This window comes from Sminthopsis crassicaudata, chromosome 1 (genome assembly GCF_048593235.1).
Source record: "Sminthopsis crassicaudata isolate SCR6 chromosome 1, ASM4859323v1, whole genome shotgun sequence".
Lineage (NCBI taxonomy): Eukaryota > Metazoa > Chordata > Mammalia > Dasyuromorphia > Dasyuridae > Sminthopsis > Sminthopsis crassicaudata.
In genome coordinates this window covers 648,458,682-648,480,428 of record NC_133617.1, presented here as the reverse complement: position 1 = coordinate 648,480,428, position 21,747 = coordinate 648,458,682, and the positions used below count along the sequence as shown (strand labels likewise).

The window sequence follows — 21,747 nt, the reverse complement described above, 5'->3', positions numbered from 1 at the left end:
AGAAAAAAATATGAGAAAGAAAAAGCAATTAACAACAAAAAGATGAAAATAGTATGCTTCAATTTGCATTCAGTCTCGATAGTTCTCCCTGGGTATGGATGGTATTTTCCATTCCAAGGCTATTGATATGACCTTGGATCACTGCATTACTGAGAAGACCTAAATCTATCATAGTTGATCGTCACATAATTTTGTGTTTTTTTTTTTTAATTTTATCATTATAAATTTTTTTTGACCGTACATATGCATGAGTAATTTTTTTTTTATAACATTATCCCTTGTATTCACTTTTCCAAATTTTCCCCTCCCTCCCTCTACTCCCTCCTCTATATGATAGGCAATCCTATACATATTAAATGTGTTACAGTATAACCTAGATACAATATATGTGTGTAAATCCAATTTTCTTGTTGCACGTTAAGTATTAGATTCCGAAGGTATAAGTAACCTGGGGAGAAAGACAGTAGTGCTAACAATTTACATTCACTTCCCAGTGTTCCTTCTCTGGGTGTAGTTGTTTCTGTCCATCATTGATCAACTAGAAGTAAGTTGGATCTTCTTTATGTTGAAGATATCCACTTCCATCAGAATACATCTTCATAAAGCATTATTGTTGAAGTGTATAGTGATCTTCTGGTTCTGTTCATTTCACTCAGCATCAGTTGATGTAAGTCTCTCCAAGCCTCTCTGTATTCCTCCTGCTGGTCATTTCTTACAGAGCAATAATATTCCATAACGTTCATATACCATAATTTACCCAACCATTCTCCAATTGATGGACATCCATCCATCTTCCAGTTTCTAGTCACTATGAAAAGAGCTGCCACAAACATTTTAGCACATACAGGTCCCTTTCCCCTCTTTAGTATTTCTTTGGGATATAAGCCCAGTAGCAGCAATGCTGGATCAAAGGGTATGCACAGTTTGATAACTTTTTGGGCATAGTTCCAAATTGCTCTCCAGAATGGCCGGATTCTTTCACAGCTCCACCAACAATGTATTAGTGTTCCAGTTTTCCCGCATCCCCTCCAACATTCATCATTATTTGTTCCTGTCATCTTAGCCAATGTGACAGATGTGTAGTGGTATCTCAGAGTTGTCTTAGTTTGCATTTCTCTGATCAGTAGTGATTTGGAACACTCTTTCATATGAGTGGATATAATTTCAATTTCATCATCTGAGAATTGTCTGTTCATATCCTTTGATCATTTATCAATTGGAGAATGGTTTGATTTCTTATAAATTAGGGTCAGTTCTCTATATATTTTGGAAATGAGACCTTTATCAGAACCTTTAACTTTAAAAATATTTTTCCAATTTGTTACTTCCCTTCTAATCTTGTTTGCATTAGTATTGTTTGTACAGAAACTTTTTAGTTTGATGTAATCAAAATCTTCTATTTTGTGATCAATAATGATCTCTTGTTCTCCTCTGGTCATAAATTCCTTCCTCCTCCACAAGTCTGAGAGGTAGACTATTCTCTGTTCCTCTAATCTATTTATGATCTCATTCTTTATGCCTAAGTCATGGACCCATTTTGATCTTATCTTGGTATATGGTGTTAAGCATGGGTCCATATCTAATTTCTGCCATATGAATTTCCAGTTTTCCCAACAGTTTTTTTTTCAAATAATGAATTCTTATCCCAAATGTTGGTATCTTTGGGTTTGTCAAACACTAGATTGCTATAGTTGTACCCTATACTTAATACTTTGTATTTAATCTGTTCCACTGATTGACTAGTCTATTTCTTAGCCAATACCAAATGGTTTTGGTGACTGCTGCTTTATAATATAGCTTTAGATCAGGTACAGCTAGACCACCTTCATCTGACTTTTTTTTTCATTAATTCCCTTGAAATTCTTGACCTTTTATTCTTCCATATGAATTTTGTTGTTATTTTTTCTAGGTCATTAAAATAGTTTCTTGGGAGTCTGATTGGTATAGCACTAAATAAATAGATTAGTTTGGGGAGTATTGTTATCTTTATTATATTCGCTCGGCCTATCCACAAGCTCTGAATGTCTTTCTAATCACTTAAATCTGACTTTATTTTTGCGGCAAGTGTTTTGTAATTTTGCTCATATAATTCCTGACTTTTCTTTGGTAGATGGATTCCCAAATATTTTATGCTCTCAACATTTGTTTTGAATGGAATTTCTCTTTGTATCTCTTGCTGTTGCATTTTGTTCGTGACGTATAAAAATGCTGAGGATTTATGTGGATTTATTTTGCATCCAGCAACTTTGCTAAAGTTATGAATTATTTCTAATAACTTTTATTAGAATCTCTAGGGTTCTCTAAGTATACCATCATATCATCTGCAAAGAGTGATATAATCTTGTTGTTATGTGTAGTGTTCTGGTTCTGCTCACTTCACTCAGCGTCAATTCATGTAAGTCTTTCCAGACTTTTCTGAAACCAGCCTGCTCATCATTTGTTATAAAACAAGGATATTGTATTACATTCATATATCATGATCTATTCAGTCACTCCCCAATTGATGGGCAGCTCCTCAATTTCCAATTCTTTGCCACACAAAAATGGCTACTACAAACATTTGTACGTGTCAGTTTGGGGTATGGACTCAGTAGAGAGACTGCTAGATCAAAGGATATATATGCATAGTTTGATAGCTATAGTTTGATTCCAAATTACTCTGCAGAATAGATGGATTCAGTTCACAACTCCTACTAGCAATGCATTAGTGTTCCTATTTTTCCACACTCCCTCCAACATTTATCATCATTTTTTCCTATCATTAGACAATCTGAGGTGTTATGTGATATATCAGAGTTGTTTCAGTTTTTAGCCTACGAATATAAAGAACTAAGTCAGCTTAAATAAAATGCTTCATCCAAATAATGCATTTGAATATTTTAATTTGAAATGCTTATTTCAGAGAGGTTTTAAATTTTATCTAGCTATACTTAAGTCAACACAAAACTCAAAAAAATTTAGTTAAATTACTTCATTTAGGGATTTTCCTTTTACTTAAAGTGGTAATTAGACTATAAGTATGCTAATTTAAAAATTGATGTGAGACAGATTGCTACAATTAATACATCACCCTTAAAAAAAAAGTTTCCAAAATTTGCTCTTGGAATTCATGAACATCAATTTTCTCTTTGTGTCTTAAGGTTACGTTTTAAATTACTTTTATGCATGTGCAGTGTGACAAAAACTATTAGACTTTCATTGGTGTTGTTAGCCATGCTTTTTAAAAAATTGCTTTTTATTTTCAAAATACATATAAAAACAGTTTTCAACATTCACCTTTGCAAAACTTTATGTTCCATATTTTTTCCCTGCTTTCCCCCAATCCTGTCCCCTAGATACCAAGTAAACCAATATATTTTAAATATGTACAATTCTTCTATGCATATTTTTTATTAATTTTATAATTATAATTTTTTTGACAGTACATATGTATTTTTTTTTTTTTTACAACATTATCCCTTGTATTTACTTTTCCAAATTTTCCCCTCCCTCCCTCCCTCTACTCCCTCTCCTAGATGACAGGCAATCCCATACATAATAAATGTGCTTTCTATGCATATTTTCACATTTATCATGATGAACAGGAAAAATCAGATCAAAAAAAGAAAAAATGAGGGAAAAAAAGCAATTAAAAAAAAATACTGTGTTGTGAGCTACATTTAGTCCCCATAGTCCTGTCTGCATACAGATGGTTCTTTGCATCACATTGGAATTGGCCTGAATTACCTCATTGTTGAAAAGAGCCACATCCATCAGAATTGATAATCACATAATCTTGTATACCATGTTTACTTGGTTCTGTTCACTTCCCTTAGCATCAGTTCATGTAAGTCTTTCCAGACCTCTCTGAAAACATCCTGCTGATCATTTCTTTCTTTCTTTTTTTAATTAAAACATTTTATTTTCAAAACACAATGCATGGATAATTTTTCAACATTGACCCCTATAGAAACCTTGTTTTCCAAATTTTCCTCTCCTTCCCCCTTTCTCCTTCCTAGATGACAAGTAATACAATATATGTTAAACATGTTAAAATATATGTTAAATCTAATATATCTATACATATTTATACAATTATCTTACTGCACAAGAAAAATCAGATCAAAAAGGAAAAAAGAAAAAGAAAACAAAATGCAAACAAACAACAGAAAGAGTGAAAATGCTATATTGTGGTCCAGAGTCAGTTCCCATACTTCTCTTTCTGGGTGTAGATGGCTCTCTTCATTACAAGATTATTGGAATGGATCTGAGTCATCTCATTGTTGGAAAGAGGCATGTCCATCAGAATTGGTCATCACATAATCTTGTTGCTGTGTATAATGATCTCTTGGTTCTGCTCATTTCACTTAGCATCAGTTCATGTAAGTCTCCCTAGCTCTCTCTAAAATCATCCTGCTGATCGTTTCTAATAGAACAGTAATATTCCGTAACATTCATATACCATAATTTATTCAGCCATCCTCCAACTGATGGAAATCTGCTCAAGTTTCCAGTTTCTTGCCACTACACAAAAGGCTGCTACAAACATTTTTGCATGTGTGGGTCCCTATCCTTCCTTTAACATCTCTTTGAGATACAGACCCAGTAGAAACATTGCTGGACCAAAGAGCATGAATAGTTTGATAGCCCTTTAGGCATAGTTTTACATTGCTTTCCAGAATGATTTTCATAATGGTGTATCAATTGCACTCCAGAATAGTTGAGTTCAGTTCACAATAACTCCACCAACAATGTATAACTGTCACAGTTTCTCCACCTCTCTAAAATTTATCATTATCTTTTCCTGTTATCTTAGCCAATATGAGAGGTATATAGTGGCACCTCAGAGTTGTCTTAATTTGCGTTTTTCTAACCAGTAGTGATTTAGAGAATTTTTTCATATGACTAGAAATGGTTTTAATTTCTTTGTCTGAAAATTGTTTGGTCATAGCCTTTGACCATGTATCAATTGGAGAATGTCAGTCATACTTTTAACATGTGAATGAGGGCCTTTTTGAGTGAAGAAGATAGTCACAAAGAGACTGCATAGAGATGTAAGGAATGGATCCAAAAACATAAGCGAGAACAGTACTTTGCAAAACAGATAAGGATATCCTTGTGGTAGAGCGGGGTCTCAGGGCAGATTAAAATTAGACAAAGATATTCTGTGAGTAAGTTGTAATAGTGCATTATTCAACTGTAAGGATATTGGGGGGATGGGGATGGGGATGGGGTGTTATTTGATATATGGGGCCATTAACATAATTTGCATTGCTTTGAATAATTTGAATTGCTTTGCATTTGCTTATTCTTTTGCAGCTTCATATATATGTACCTGACTTGTTAAACTATATATTATTTCCCTACTCTTGAAATATTATTTGATGTTATGTTCATCATAAAGTGCCCTTAAAGAAATGCAGAAACATGATAAATGTGGAAATATATTTAGAAGAATTGCACATGTTTCACCTATATTGGATTACTTGCTGTCTAGGGAAGGGTAGAAGGGAGGGAAAAAAATTAAAAACATAGAGTTTTACATGAATGACTGTTGAAAATCATCTTGGCATGTATTTTGAAAATAAAAAGCTATTACCAAAAAACAAAACAAAACAAAACAAACAAACAAACAAACAGATATGGCGACATGGTAGCGCCTGAGTCGAAAAATAACTGGATTTAATGTAAAATAAATTACCTAGTATCATTTTCTTATCTTGCTAACTGAGTGACTATTGGCAAGTCAGTTTCCCACTCAGAGAGTCAGTTTATTTGGCCCACAAGGTTATGGTGAAGAAAAGGCTTTGTATATAATAAATATAATTCTAGAATAAATGATTATAGAAAAGAGTTTCCTTGTACTTTATTGTAAATCAAGATAAATCCTAGATATCAAGGATAAAGTACAATGTGAATAAAGTACATATGCAATTGAAGATGATGAGGTTGTTTTTTTTTTTTTTAAAGATTTGAATGTCCTGTATCTGATTTCGGCATATTTATCTTGAAGAGTAGGATGCTTAGAAAATACTTGTTATACTTATAGCATTGTATTCATCTTTAAAAGCCTGAGTCAAATGCTACTTCCTCCATGATGCCTTTCTTTTTTTCTTTTTTAAAGTTTATTTTATTTTATTAAAATTTTTATTTTATTATAGCTTTTTATTTACAAAATATATGCATAGTAATTTTTTAGCATTGACAATTGCAAAACCTTTTGTTCCAACTTTCCCCTTCCTTCCCTCCACCCCTTCCCCCTGATGGCAGATTGACCAATACATGTTAAATATGTTAGAGTATAAATTAAATACAATATATGTATACATGACCAAACAGTTATTTTGCTAAACAAGAAGAATCAGACTTTGAAACTGTACATTTAGCCTGTGAAGGAAATAAAAAATGCAGGCAGACAAAAATAGAGGGATTGGGAATTCTATGTAGTGGTTTATAGTCATCTCCCAAAGTTCTTTCCCTGGGTGTAGCTGGTTCAGTTCATTACTGCTCTATTGGAATGGATTTGGTTCATCTCATTGTTGAAGAGGGCCACGTCCATCAGAATTGATCATCATATAATCTTGTTGTTGAAATATATAATGATCTTCTGGTCCTGCTCATTTCACTCGGCATCAGTTCATGTAAGTCTCTCCTGTATTCATCCTGCTGGTCATTTCTTACAGAACAATAATATTCCATAATATTAATATACCACAATTTACCCAACCATTCTCTAATTGATGGGCATCCACTCAGTTTCCAGCTTCTGGGCACTACAAAGAGAGCTGCCACAAACATTCTTGCACATACAGGTCCCTTTCCCTTCTTTAAAATCTCTTTGGGATATAAGCCCAGTAGTAACACTGCTGGATCAAAGGGTATGCACAGTTTGATAACTTTTTGAGCATAGTTCCAAATTGCTCTCCAGAATGGCTGGATGTATTCACAATCATAATGTCTTTCTTGAGCATCTTTTCCCAGCCAAAAGTGCTTGTTCACTGGATTTCATAGTTTTTTACATTCCTGCTTTGCACTTTTATATATTCTAATGTACAATTTATCTTGTACATGTATTTATTTTTGTACTGTCTTATCTCCTATATTGATTGTGAGCTCCTTGGGGGGGGGGACCCTTTTCATATTTACTATCTCACTCTGTTCCTAACACCACTATGCATTGTAAATAGTAAGTTTGTTGTTGAAGAAATAGATGTTTTATGACAGTAGGACTAATATGCTATTCTTACCTTAATGTTTAAGCCTTTAAAATACAACCCTTAATTCAGCAAGCATTTATTTACTACTTTTGATCACATAAGTATGTTCATGGTACCATGCCATAAGCCATTTTTTATTGTTCAGTTGTTCAATCATGTCAGACTTTTGTAATCCCATGGACCCATAGCATACCAGGTTCTTCTATCCTCCACTTTCCTCCAAAGTCTGCCCAACCTCATATTCATATTATAATCTATTAGGAAACAAATGGGTAGAAGCCACTAAGTTCTAATCTTGAGAAGTTTATATTCTAGTTTAGGAGATAAGACATATATTTATACAACCACAGGACTAAAGCAAATCTTGATTGATGTAGTTGAAACTATTTGTATTTAGAAGATACCAAAATAAAGCATAGACTTTCATGGAGTAAGGCTAGTCTATGGCAATTTCTTACAGTAACCTTGAATCAGGTTTCAAAAGTGATATTTATGGACTGGTAAAGAAGCAGCAAGTGGTATTCTTGGCAGGGGAAACCACATGATAAAAGGCCCACTGATAGAAATGAACAAGACATTGTGGGCATGGTAAACATATTGGCCTAGTAAGACTGGAGGATGCTGTTGAAAAATAATGTCAGCCAACATTTATTAAACTCATACAGCATGCCAAGTTCCATTATAGATGCGGAAGATGCAAAGACAAGACAAAATGCCCTTTCTGTCTAGGAACTTGTATTCTATTTAATATGAATGCAAGGTATGCAAAATAAGGTTCAGTGAAGAATTGGCACCTCATGTGTGAAAGACTTTTAATGGATTCAGATGGTAGAGAACTGAGTCAATTCTATGTATTGAAGATCCATGAACAAAGACACAAGATAAGATTGAGAAGTGATGAAGAGTCTAGAATGTGGAATTTGTTTTAAGGATGGAAAGGTAAGTTGAAGCATTGGCTGTGGGTAGCCTGTCTGTAATGCTTAAATGCATCAGGGAATTTATTCAGTAAAAGCAGGGGCCAGTTTTTAAATTAAGATAGTACTTTATAAAGCAAGTGATTTGGGAAGTGACCTGAAGGATGGATTGTAAAAAAGATAGGAAACAGGAAGAAATTATTAAATGATTATTAAAGGCCTGAAGAAATGAGGGCTTGAATGTTTATTTGGGGTAGATGAATGGAATGGATAAATGCAAGAAATAGTATGAAAGTAGAACTTGGTAGCTGTTTGGATCTTGTCAGAAATAAGAGAGAGATTGATTCCAGGGTTGATGGTATAATGGTTCAAATGCAACAGATTTTGTAAAAAAGATTTTTTGATCCAAAATTTACCTTGTAAGAGGTATAAGTGATTACCACCCCTGTGGTCTGATTTGGAGGGTACCAGGAACTTCATTACCCTATCCTTCTCACCCCATCCGGAACATGACACCTCTCTCCTATGTCTACAACTTTAATTTAAATTTAAGGCAATCTTTGCAAGATTGTTCTTTGATAATTCTGGAGTGCCAATAGGAATACGTTCTGTGAGGAATTTTTGATAATTAGACATACTTTAACCTTTGAAATGAAAAAATAGTCTCTATTTGTTCTTATGTATTAAAATATCTCATCTGTGGCAATTTTTCAGTATGAAAATATGATTTATTTTTTATTTTGTGCCCAAATTTTCCTGGCCCTCTTGTTAATCCCTCCCTTTTCCAAAGATAGTCCATATCTACCTTCTTTGAACCAACACTTGTGGCTTCCAGATATGTATTTCAAGTTCTCAAAGCGATCTATGGCAAAGTTAATTTGAAAACATTTTGAGGCTTTAAAACCGTTATATGCAAATATCTTGAGGGAATAAGAGTTATACTTTAAGTTATTATCAGTTATTCATTCCTTAGTATGAATGAGTCAGTAATCCTTGTAACTGGTTTTACCTGGTGACTTTATGCTGATGCTTCTGAGTAACCAACATTGGTGAGAAGAGAGTCACGAAGTTAGTGAGTGAATGGAAGTCAAAAAGGGAAGCTGGAGGCACTAACAATAAACTTTGGCTAGTTCCTCACCCTGACCCTATTTATCCCACTTACCTAGCTTTTAATTTTGGTTTATACAGGTTTCATAGATATTGTCTAGATACTGATGATTAATGTATAGATTTTACTATTTAAGACCATAGTGATATTTTGGATTGGAAAAGGTTCCAGGAGTAGGCTAAGGTTAAGGGAAGAAAGCATATATGAAACATTAACTAAGAAATATAGTGAAAGGATATAATAGGTAAATAAAGACCAAATTTAAATTAACTGTAATTATGATTTGTCCAATGGGACTTTGAGCTCATACAATTCAGGTTTGGAATCCTTATTTTGCTTTGAGGCTAACTTTTCCTTGAATTCTCTAATACTCTTCCTGTTGATCCCCAATTTTTGGAATCTTTTTTCTCCCTCCCTTCCCTTAATTTCTCTAGTACTAAGGTTATTTGTGCACATGATGGATTCCCAGAGATTTTTATTTTGCTTTTTATCCCCAATGTACGTGTTAAGAAGTAAATGTTCAATAAATACTGTTTGACCATTACATTCTAAACAAAATAAAACAATTACCTTTAGATTTTTAAAATTATTTTTTCATAATTTTAAGGTATGATTTATTTCCCTTTTCTCTCTCTCCTCTATCTCTTCTCAATGTCCCTGAACAATGACATTCATATTCATCTGGGTTATTCTGTATTAAATTTTCTAGTTTTCTTTATTTTTTATGGTTAGAATGTAATGGCAGTTACTTTTTAGTAAGCCAGTTTATTTTTGCCAAAAGAAATTAGTTAATCAAGAGCATTCATTAAGGGTTTATTATGTACGAAGCACTATGTTTTACGTATTGGGGATGTAAAGACAAAGTAAAAACAATCATTGCCCTCAAGGAGTTGACAATCTTTTTCTTTTCTTTTTTTCTTTTTGACATTCTTTTTCAAAAAATTTTGATTTCACTGAAAATTTGCCTTCTGCTCTTTCTGACTTTTGTCTCTTCTCCCATTGGGAAAATCAAGACAAGCAAAACCTTTGTTATAAACATAATATAGTCAAGCAAAACAAATTCCTGCATTGACCATATCCAAAAAAAAAAGTCTCAGTGTAATATGAGTCCATTGCCTCTATATTAAGATGAATAAGCTAACTTTCTAATGGAGGAAACATCACATAAATCAGAAACACAAAAGTTTAGAAACAAAAAAAGAGTAGAAAGAAAATTACCTTAGAGGGAATGACACTAGCAGCTGGGGGAATCCAGAGAGATCTGGAGGAGGTGGAGCTTGAGTTTAGTCCTCCAGGAAGTCAGGGATTCCACACATTCCAGCCATGGGGAGCAGAGAAGGGAAATGGTGTGCTTAATTGTGTACATGTTGGATCAGCTTATGTAATCAAGGAACAGCAGAGTGTGGAAGGGAGTGTGGTATAGGAAATGGTCACATTGTGAAGGGCTCTAAATGTCAAAGGATTTGCATTTGATCCTGGAGGTAATAGGTAGTTACTGGAGTTTAGTGAGTAAGCAATGTATGTGATGTGATCAGAACCAAGCTTTAGAAAAATTGCATTGACAGTGTAGAGGTTGGATTGGGTTGGGGAGACATTTGAGGCTGGGAGGGAGACCAATTAGAAGGATATTATAATAGCTAAGCTAGAATTGTTGAAGGTTTCAATCAGGGTGTGGTAGTCATGTCAGAAAGCAACATTTATAAGAGATGTTGTAGAACAAGAAATCAATTTTCAACTGATTGTCCATGTTGCTTTATTGAGAGAGAGGAGTTGAAGATAGCTCATGAGATTGTAGTCTTGGATGCCTGAATGGCATTAGTGAAGTTCAGAAGATGAAAAAAACATTTTTGTTCCCTGCTTAGTCATTTCATAGATGTGTACTTTTGGTTTCCACAGAGGTGAAGCTAGACATGAATAGTTAAAATATGCTATAATCAAAAATCAATCCCAAAGTCCTCATATCTATTTGGGATTTAGAGTGCAACTTTGTAGAGAAAGAACGGTATTTTTGAAACCATGTATGTAAAAACCCAAAAAACTCTAAAATTTAACTCTTGGTGAGAATATTTTTAAAATTAGTCACTTCTTTTCTTGTTTCCCTGTATCCTGTCTGAACTTCAAAGTTGTTTTAGTAAGTAGCTATTTGGCATACTTGACACATATGTTGGCATCTGCATTGAAAAGTATGTGAAGCTTAGATAGCGGTTTAAATGGAAATTGGTACCTGATTGCTATTTTTTTTTCATTATCTGTGGTTTAAATAATCCATGGCTAGACTTTTTTCCATTATGGTAAATAACTTAGAATTGGATATTTTTGTAGAGTTTAATGGAGTATTTAAAAGTTCCTATGGCTTATTTTTTTTTTTTTAACAATTTTATTTTTTAATAATAGTCTGTAATTTTAGAGAAGTTTATGAGGGAAATAAGGAAATAGCATACTTAAAATATAAAGATTTTCCCCCCTGGTACTCTATTTTAGCTATTTTTTATATAGTTCATTGATTTTTCTAGAAGTTTCAAAAACTGTAGCTTTTGTTAATAATAAATGAAAAATTATCGATGTAAATAAAATTAAAATTTTTTGATACTCCAAAATAATTTAGAAATCTTTTAAAAAACATTTATTAGGTATTTGCTGTGTGCTAGATTTTGTGTGTGTGTGTGTGTGTGTGTTGAAGAGGGTGTAATACTGGGCAGAGATGGGTTCTCTCTCTCTCTCCTCCCTCCAAAGTGCTAAGGCCAGATCCGTGGTGAAAGAATTCACCTACTCAAAGCTGTGACAAGAAAGGCTTTATTGATTAGGAAAGGAACACCAAGATGTCTTGGCAGGCAATATCTGCTTCCAGAGAGAGAAGCCATATATTGCAAGGAGCATAGCTTGAGATCTTTATTTTATATGCAACAGGATAATAGAACAGGCTTTGTATCTGATAAGACTTTTCTACTTCCATAGGATATAGAGAAGTTTCTCCAGAGACTGTAAGTCCTCTGAAGTTATAATAAAGGAATTTTTCTCTAGAGGATGTAAGGTTTTATTGGTCATTTATATACTGGGCTGTCTGCTTTCCCCTCATCATTTGTGTGTGTGCATGCAGAGTTAGTATCTGCTCTGCCTCTCTTCTTTCACTTGGCTAGGTTAAAATTTAGAATGATATGATCATAGACCAAGCAGGAAGAAAACTTTAAATCATCTGTTTCCAACCCCCTACATCCTACAAATGAGGAAAATGAAACCTGGAGAGCTTGTGACTTGTCTAATGTCATGCTTCTAGTAATGGCACAACTGGTCTTTGAACTATGGTATCTGACTCCAAGGCTAGTACTCTTTCCACTATATCAGACATCACTTGTAATTGACTTCCACTGATGGGTGGGTTCCAAGGTCCTCACTGACACTTTCTTAGTTGAATAATGGGGTTTGGAATCATAGATGAGAAATTCCCACATAGAATGTGAGAGAGAGAATTGTTATGTGAAAAAGCCAAAATCAATAATCAAGAAAACATGTAATATAGTTGAAGGATCCAAGATAGTAAAATGATGTCTGAAGGCAGGGTCAAAATCAAAAATTTTGTAACTTTCTAATTTCCAGTGATGAGAAAATCCTTTCATCCTTAAGCAGCCCATTCCATTTGGGGATAGCTATATTAGATATTTCCATATAAATTGCTGTCTAGCCCCATCTCCTCCATCTTATGTAGGTGGAGTTCATTTTTTGAATCCAAGTGTATGAAGGAATGAATACATGAACGAAAAAACATTTAATAAGTGCTCATTGTGCTAAAAACTTGGAATACAAATAGAAAATCTAGCCAATTCGTGCTCTCAAGAAACTCAAATTCTATTTAGGGGAGACAACAATAGTAAGCAAATGGAGAATTTATTCATAGCATAGATGGCAGGATCCTTAGAATGTACTGGCAGGTTATATAGCATTGCCCAAGGGTATGGAGGGCATAGCAACAGGATAGGTAGTAAGATCCATTGGACAATAAGGAAATGGAGTAGAGCAGATGATAAAGCTCTGTGATCTACCGTTTTGTGAGAAGTATAGATGGTAATTCCTTATCAATTAAAGGGACATGGTCATGTCATGTTGAGTTGAAGTGGAGTAGAACCTTCAGTTCCCTTAGAGGTAGGAATGGATAGGGGTAGTCTATTCAGTAAGTAGTTTTCAGCTCCATATGGGATCTGGGACATGTGAGTAGGGATGGTAGGGGAAGGATTTTCTTTGGCCTGCTTCTATTGGGTCCTCAGACTTAATATTGGGTTGTGATTCATTAAACTTCAGCCTGTTAGATTTAGCTGAATGTTCTATCCTATCAAGTTGATTTGGATCTTGACTTTGTCATCTAGTGTATTACTTGACCTCCCTAGCTTTATGTCATCTGTAAATTCCAGAAACTTGTCATTTCTATATACATCCAAATCAATTGTGAAAATGTTAAACAGTATGGGGCCTGTTGTGAAAGTACCTAACCATCTCATCTAGCTCACAATCTTTCCATTGTGTCTACATTAATAGATAGGAGACTTTTATCAAATTTCTAAAATCTGGGCAAACTCTCTCTGTAATAGTCCCCCAATCTATCTATAAACTGTCAAAAAAGTGACATGAGATTAGTCCGACAAGACTGATTTTTTTTTAAATTTTATTTATAATTTTTTTCCACAGTATATATGCATGAGTAATTTTTTTTTTTTATAATATTATCCCTTGTATTCATTTTTCCAAATTATCTCCTCCTTCCCTCTACTCCCTCCCCTTGATGACAGGCAATCCCATACATTTTACATATGTTACAATATAACCTAGATACAATATATGTGTGTAAATACCATTTTCTTGTTGTACACTAAGTATTAGATTCCTAAGGTATAAGTAACCTGGGTAGATAGACAGTAGTGCTAACAATTTACATTCACTTCCCAGTGTTCCTTCTCTGGGTGTAGTTGTTTCTGTCCATCATTGATCAACTGGAACTGAGTTGGATCTTCTTTATGTTGAAGATATCCACTTCCATCAGAATACCTCTTCATACAACATTGAAGTGTACAGCGATCTTCTGGTTCTATTCATTTCACTCAGCATTAGTTGATGTAAGTCTTTCCAAGCTTCTCTGTATTCCTCCTGTTGGTTATTTCTTACAGAACAATAATATTCCATAACATTCATATACCATAATTTACCCAACCATTCTCCAATTGATGGATATCCATTCATCTTCCAGTTTCTAGCCACTACAAAAAGAGCTGCCACAAACACTTTGGCACATACAGGTCCCTTTCCCCTCCTCAGTATTTCTTTGGGATATAAGCCCAGTAGCAGCAATGCTGGATCAAAGGGTATGCACAGTTTGATAACTTTTTGGGCATAGTTCCAAATTGCTCTCCAGAATGGCCGGATTCTTTCACAGCTCCACCAACAATGTATCAGTATCCCAGTTTTCCCACATCCCCTCCAACATTCATCATTATTTGTTCCTGTCATTTTAGCCAATGTGACAGATGTGTAGTGGTATCTCAGAGTTGTCTTAGTTTGCATTTCTCTGATCAGTAGTGATTTGGAACACTCTTTCATATGAGTGGATATAATTTCAATTTCATCATCTGAGAATTGTCTGTTCATATCCTTTGATCATTTATCAATTGGAGAATGGTTTGATTTCTTATAAATTAGGGTCAGTTCTCTATATATTTTTGGAAATGAGACCTTTGTCAGAACCTTTGTTTTTAAAAATATTTTCCCAATTTGTTACTTCTCTTCTAATCTTGTTTGCATTAGTATTGTTTGTACAGAAACTTTTTAGTTTGATGTAATCAAAATCTTCTATTTTGTGATCAATAATGATCTCTTGTTCTCCTCTGGTCATAAATTCCTTCCTCCTCCATAGGTCTGAGAGGTAGACTATTCTCTGTTCCTCTAATCTATTTATGATCTCATTCTTTATGCCTAAGTCATGGACCCATTTTGATCTTATCTTGGTATATGGTGTTAAGTGTGGATCTATATCTAATTTCTGCCATATGAATTTCCAGTTTTCCCAACAGTTTTTTTTTTCAAATAATGAATTCTTATCCTAAATGTTGGTATCTTTGGGTTTGTCAAAGACTAGATTGCTATAGATGTACCCTTTTTTGTCCTTTGTATCTAATCTGTTCCACTGATTGACTAGTCTATTTCTTAGCCAATACCAAATGGTTTTGGTGACTGCTGCTATATAATATAGCTTTAGATCAGGTACACTTAGACCACCTTCATCTGACTTTTTTTTCATTAGTTCCCTTGCAATTCTTAACCTTTTATTCTTCCATATGAATTTTGTTGTTATTTTTTCTAGGTCATTAAAAATAGTTTCTTGGGAGTCTGATTGGTATAGCACTAAATAAATAGATTAGTTTGGGGAGTATTGACAAGACTGATTTTTGATAAAGCCACAATACTTTTGGAAATGTCCCTTCCTTTTCCAAATGTTCACATATTTATCATATCTAATCATACTGGTACTTGGGAATTTTGACACTTTTAATTTAATTTAATTCAGTTAAATAGGCTGGGGGTAGATAAATCCATTGCTGATCTTTAGTGTCTCTTATGTGATCAGTCTTTACAGACTAGACACAAACACTTCGGCAATCTGCCTTAGCCATATACTGTCCTGCCGGAGATGGACCTTGGACTAGGAACAGGGTTAGGGAGATGGCTGATTGGTACTGAGAAAGATTATACTCCCTCCAATATTACTTCATGAGGTCTATGATAGTTATAGCTTTGTGTTTAATAGTGATATACAATAATTTTGTTCCCAAGTTTTGCCTATTCTTTGATACCTTTGTGACTTGGCACTAACTCCCCTATATCTTGTGGGGATTCTATCCATGCTAACTATTGAAATATTATTCTTATTTTACATAAGAGGACTGTTCCAGTGAGGGCTGGGCCAGAACCATAAGAAAGAACATGATGGTAGTGGTTCAGAAATGTGGGGGTTGGACATGGACAGGAGACAGGCACATGACACCCTCTCATTGATGGAGAAGACAGACGTGGTAGGTAGGCAGATGCAAAGCAAAGATTTCCCTTCTCAGGCCAGAAATCTCAAGCCAGACCTCCATTCTGCCAGGTGAGGACATGGTCTCTCTGCTTCTCTGTTCTTCTGCTTTCACTTGAAGGGATTTTATTAGGGTTTTTTTGGGGGGAGATTATTTTTAATGAGTTGGAGGATAAGAGAATACATAGTACTATACAGTAAAATTAACATAAGTATTTTTTGGAATGTAGATTTATTTCAGAATTTTAGAAATGAAGTCAAATTTGCAAAAAGGATTTTAAAGGCTTCCTAGATTAGCTATAAGTGATGCCCTGCTCCTTGAATCTTTTATGTCATTCATTTTGAACCTCAGCTATGTACATTCTAAAGTATATTTTAGGGGTTTTTTTGTGCACTTATCTCCTCTTCCTCTACTTATTAACTTCTAATTTCCTTGCATTCAGGGTCTGTTCCCAGAATATAGCATTGTATATTAAACATAATAGTACTTTAATAAATGTTTACTGGATTATACTGATTATCTTCAATAACAGCAAATCTTTGTTCTTTGAATCTCCGTTAATAATAATATAATAACTAGCATTTTTATACTATGTGCCAGACACTGTGCTAAACATTTTACAAATATTATCTCATGTGATCCTTACAACAACCTTGCAGAATAGATGCTATTATTATTTCCGTTTTACAGATGAGAAAACTCAAGAGAGACAGAGGTTAAGTGACATGTCTAGAGACACATAGCAGTGTCAGATACCAGATTTTTAATTCAAGTTTTCTTGAATCCAGTCTTGGCACTCTATCACATACTGTGTCTAGGATTGCAGTTTGGGCCGAAAGTAATTTTAAAGCAATTTTGATAAGATAGGCAATTAAGCCAGGTAATACTTTTTTTTTTTTTTTTAAATTAAAAGAGGAATGATTATAACAATAGAGACTGGCTTTCTTATGTATTTTAAGCAGTGCCAGAATCATCGAATCTCAGTTGGAAGAGACAGGAATTCCCTCCCCCTTATCCCAAACATCCAGCTTTTGTTAAAGGATTTCCAATAATAGAATTAGTTCTCTGTTAGCATTGGAGTTTATTCCACTTTACAATACTTCTAATTGTTAGAACATATTTCTTGATATTGAGCCTAAATATACCTTTTTCCTCCTTTCACCCATTGATCTTTAGATGTCTTCTTCTACATAACAGACCTGCAGGTATTTGAAGACAGCTATTATGTTCCCATCAAGTCTCCTTATCAGAATCAGTGAAATAAGTGTGTATCATAAGGTGGCCACTTTGAAGGACAAAACTGATTTAGGTGTCCAAATTCTGGTGTATTTGTTTGAAAAAAAAAAAAAAAATCCAGCCTCATCATTTTATTGCTAGACCTTGTATTATACGATAAGAGTACCTAATAAAAGTTAACGTATTCCTTTCCAGTAAATACCAAGTAATGCCTTGTCAGAGTAAATCCTTCTGAATCTTGAGAAAAGCATTGTAGGGCTTTATGTCTAAGAAGTGACCTGACAGAAAGGAGTCATAAAAATGGAGACCAAGGAGAGTTCAAGTTAGATTATGAAATATGAGAGCCTGAAAGAGGGCCTCATGATATTAAAAAGTGATTTAACCTTCATGTTCTTAAAATAGAGGGAGGAAAAAGGAAACAAGTCTTGTGTGTTGGTACATTTCCTATATAATGACTTTTTTCTTGGTTGAGTAAATTTGTTTGTGTACCTTATAGAAAGGTACCATGGATGTAAGAAATGGGAAAACTAGTGAAGCACAAATTTGTGCACATAACTATTTCTATGGCTGTCTTATCCCAGCTAACAAAGCCAAGGGCACAGGGAGTTACTAAAAAAGATTACTTTAAAAAATATTTTGTGAGCAATGAATGAGTCACTAAGAAAATCTGTAATCTAGAAAGTGGCAGATAATATGGATTATCCCAACCTCTTCCTCAAGAAGTTTTCCTTTTTTGTTTCTCTTGTCAGTTAAGTGCTTAGGACCCAGCCCTTGGTGTTGATTGATTTTTTTGCAATTCTTTTTCTACTCCTTCCCTTCCCTTCCTTGATGCTTTTCCCTCCCTCCTAAAAAGTTTACTGTATCAGGAAGCAAGGATAGTAAAGCCATTAAAATTTTTAAGCAAAAGAGAATTAATGATGAGAATTTGGATAATTTCTTAAAGTCTTAAAAGAGGTTTGTAGTTAATTGCTGAAACACCTTTTTTGGAAGGGGGAGGGATGAAGTCTTTCTGGATATGTAATTTTGTTATAAGAGGATTTATAATATGGAAACTTCTTCTACTACAAATTCACTTGAAGTATTGAAAGGTTTAAGAGACTTGTCTAGAGTCACATAGTTAGTATTGGTTCGAGGTAGAACTTTAACCTGGATCTCTTGGCTTAACTCCATGTTGTGTCTTAGTGATGGTGACAAAAGAAGAATGAAACCAGTTTGGTCATAGTTTTTTATATACAAAAAGGAGTTAATTTCAAACTACTTTCCCATGCTAGTTTTAGGCTTCCCTAAATCTTAAACAGGTTCTCTGTGACTTGAAATGGTATTTAAAACCAATCCTGTACTGTGGTCAGCACGTATCGACATGTACTTTCCTTGTTCTAAGGGTAGTCTCTTACACATTTTCATTTTGCCAAATTCTTCTAGAGCACTTTACAGAACTGGCAGATTCCCCTGTGGACTGCTTTGAAGTTAGGGCTCCTGGCACCCATCACAAGAGATGGAGGACTCTGCTTGACCAAAGTCTGAGTACACAATTAACACTACCCTGCCTTGGGAGGGGCCACATGTGCTGTCTTTATGGACCATTTGGCCTATGAGATAGAATCTGGCTCATAATTCAATGTCATGTACTATAGTACTCCTGTGGGAGTATATGGGCCTAGTTGCTTTACCTTGGATTTGATCCTGAATGTTTTATCTTGTTCCAGAGTGGATTATTATACTTGAGAATGCATTTAATTACAAGCTTTATGTTTCTAACACTCTTATTACAATACCTCCCCTTCTCACTACATCTAACTTCATCAATGGGAACTACATGTACAGATAGAGTACAGTCCATGACATGTATATAATAGGCAACTTGACAAGGACTAAATTCACTTGGCTTCTGTAATGATAGCTTTAAGTCATTTGGACACGTGAGGTTTTTTTATGCTTTGGCCTTTTCAGAAATATCAATTTAATAAGATAACATTGAAGAGGAAGTTAATTTTTCCATGTCTACTATTCTACTCAATTAGGCAGCATTTAGCATCCCATAGTAAAAGTTTTTTGTGTTTTTTTTTTTTTTTTTTTTTTTAACAACCTTCAAAAAGATTATTTTAAAATAAGCTTTTCACTTAATACATCTCAGAACAGGTTCTCCTTCTATCTCCATTTCCCTTCTTCCATCCACATGGAAATGGGATACTATGAGATGCACTTGTTCCCTCCTCAGAAAGGGAATATGACTCAAAAGACATCATGATTCTCTTCCTTGTTTTCCTTAAGTGAAAACAACATTGGAGAAACCAAATGCATAATCCAGCAGAATAGGGGTTTAATGGTGGGTTTGGTGGATTAATTTTTAAAGCTGCTTTAGATTTTGGGTATGGAGGTATGCTGATGATATGTTTTTGACATAAACTTTGTTTTTTATTATTGCCAAAATTAAATAGTACCGGTGTAATCCTTCCATCTTTTATTTTTAGAAGACATTGCTTCATCCCTGATTGGGGAACCTGATTGTCAAAATACTATTTCTTTGATTTTTTTTTTTTTTTCTAAATGAGTTTTGTCAACATGTAGTTTTGAAGAATGACACTCATTCACCAAAAGAATATGAAAACTAGTTAACGGTTCCCCAATTTGTAATGTACCCTAAATTAAAGCTGTAGGGCAATTTTTTCTCTGAGGAATCTTTAAAGGGATGTTTAAACAATCAAAATATGCTTATAGCTTAAAAGAAACGACTTAGTGTGGTAACTTTTAAAAAGTTTTTTATACACACATACATAATACTGCATACTCACTCTTTGAATCTTTGGTATAAATCTTCTGTCATATAATGCCAAAAACTTTGTTCAGGGCTGTGTGTTGAAACATGTATGCCTGTCCCAGTGTCATAACTAATTATATCTCTTGTATGCTTACTTCTAGTAATTGGAAAGCAGACCTACCGCAGGATACATTTTAGCATTTGGTTGTATCTCGAGGACATGTTACAGAAATCAAGTTTTCTACCAAGCAGCAACTTGAAATTGTAAACAGATATTACTTTTAAAAGACATGGTATGGTCTCTGTGTTTTGGAGCAGTAGGAAAAAGGAAACTAGGGATCTTTTAAAAAAGGGCATTTGCTTTCAGTGACAGTGATGCCCAATATTAAGATATTGTGGATTCTTCCATCATTGCCAAAAATCTGACTTGTGAGAATCCAAATATAGATTTGATCACTTAGTTTTTATGAATCTTCATCAATTGGCAGTAGTTTTTGGGGAAAATGAAGTAGACAAACATAATTTGAAGAATTAAAAAAAGAAAAAGTTTACTTTTTAAAGAAAAATCTCATAGGTGTCTTTCCTAGTTATGCTATGAGAATGTAATGAGTTGAAGCATTATATACTTCTGTGCAAATCCTGTCTTAGTGTGCTTATGACTGGGACAGTGAACAATGTCTAATATGCATCAGCATGTATAAAAATATGTGGTCCTTGCCCATGCCTGCTGAAAGAAGACTTCACCAGACCTCAGTCTTTGAGCTTCATGTAGCCTTGTTGCAATTAAAGTCTTATGACTGGGAGCAGTTAATGCTAGTGATAGATTAGAGTATTGTTAGAATTGTGCCATGCTCCATGGTGATCTAGGTCTCTGTCGAATTATGTGATCCCAGGCAGAATTTGGGCTTACAAATGAGTTCCAGTTGTGCGTTAACAATGAAGGCTGTCATAGAATTTATGGCAGTTATAATTTTTTAAAAATATAACTTCTACTAAAATTACATCATTAGTAAATAGGTTTGTTTAAAGACAAGTTTAGGTTTGCAGGATAAAATCCTGAAATAATTATCAGACTCTAGGATATAACAATTATTTTAAAATGAAAATATTCTGCTATTTTCCCACTTTATTAATTTGCTCATTTTACTGCTTTGAAGTTTTCTTCCATTCTAATTATCATTAGAGAAAATAAACACAACTCTTTGGGATTATGCTCCAAATATATTGATCACAGTAGGTTTTAGGGGGAAGGTAAGAGTAATTGTGTGTCTAAATTCCATCTATAATTCCTGCATTTTTGTTTTTCATCTAGTAAATAATCTCAGTATGTAGAGGAATTAGACACGAATGCTTTATATGCCATAGATTTGAGAGTTGGCTATTCAGTATAATTTCCCTGTTTTCAAAAACTGAACTCCAGTGGATCCTTTCAAATTGGTGTATCATTGCCTGTTACATTTTAAAAATTATATGCTCTTAG

The 21,747-nt window shown here is 34.2% G+C and overlaps 1 protein-coding gene across 7 annotated transcripts in view; it reads left to right on the top strand.

The window, feature by feature from the left end:
• The window catches only part of BNC2 (basonuclin zinc finger protein 2), a 530,176-nt gene that overhangs the window by 12,284 nt on the left and 496,145 nt on the right, over positions 1–21,747 (top strand). The window contains exon 1 of one of the 7 annotated variants that reach the window (XM_074282945.1): positions 14,163–14,320. The exons of 4 other annotated variants lie outside the window; for them this stretch is intronic. In XM_074282945.1, the coding sequence (XP_074139046.1) occupies positions 14,222–14,320 (99 nt within the window). In that variant the 5' untranslated portion in view covers positions 14,163–14,221. Of the gene's footprint in view, positions 1–14,162; positions 14,321–21,747 lie in introns of those variants that run through there. 2 more of the 7 variants (XM_074282944.1, XM_074282953.1) reach the window with 2 other exon arrangements.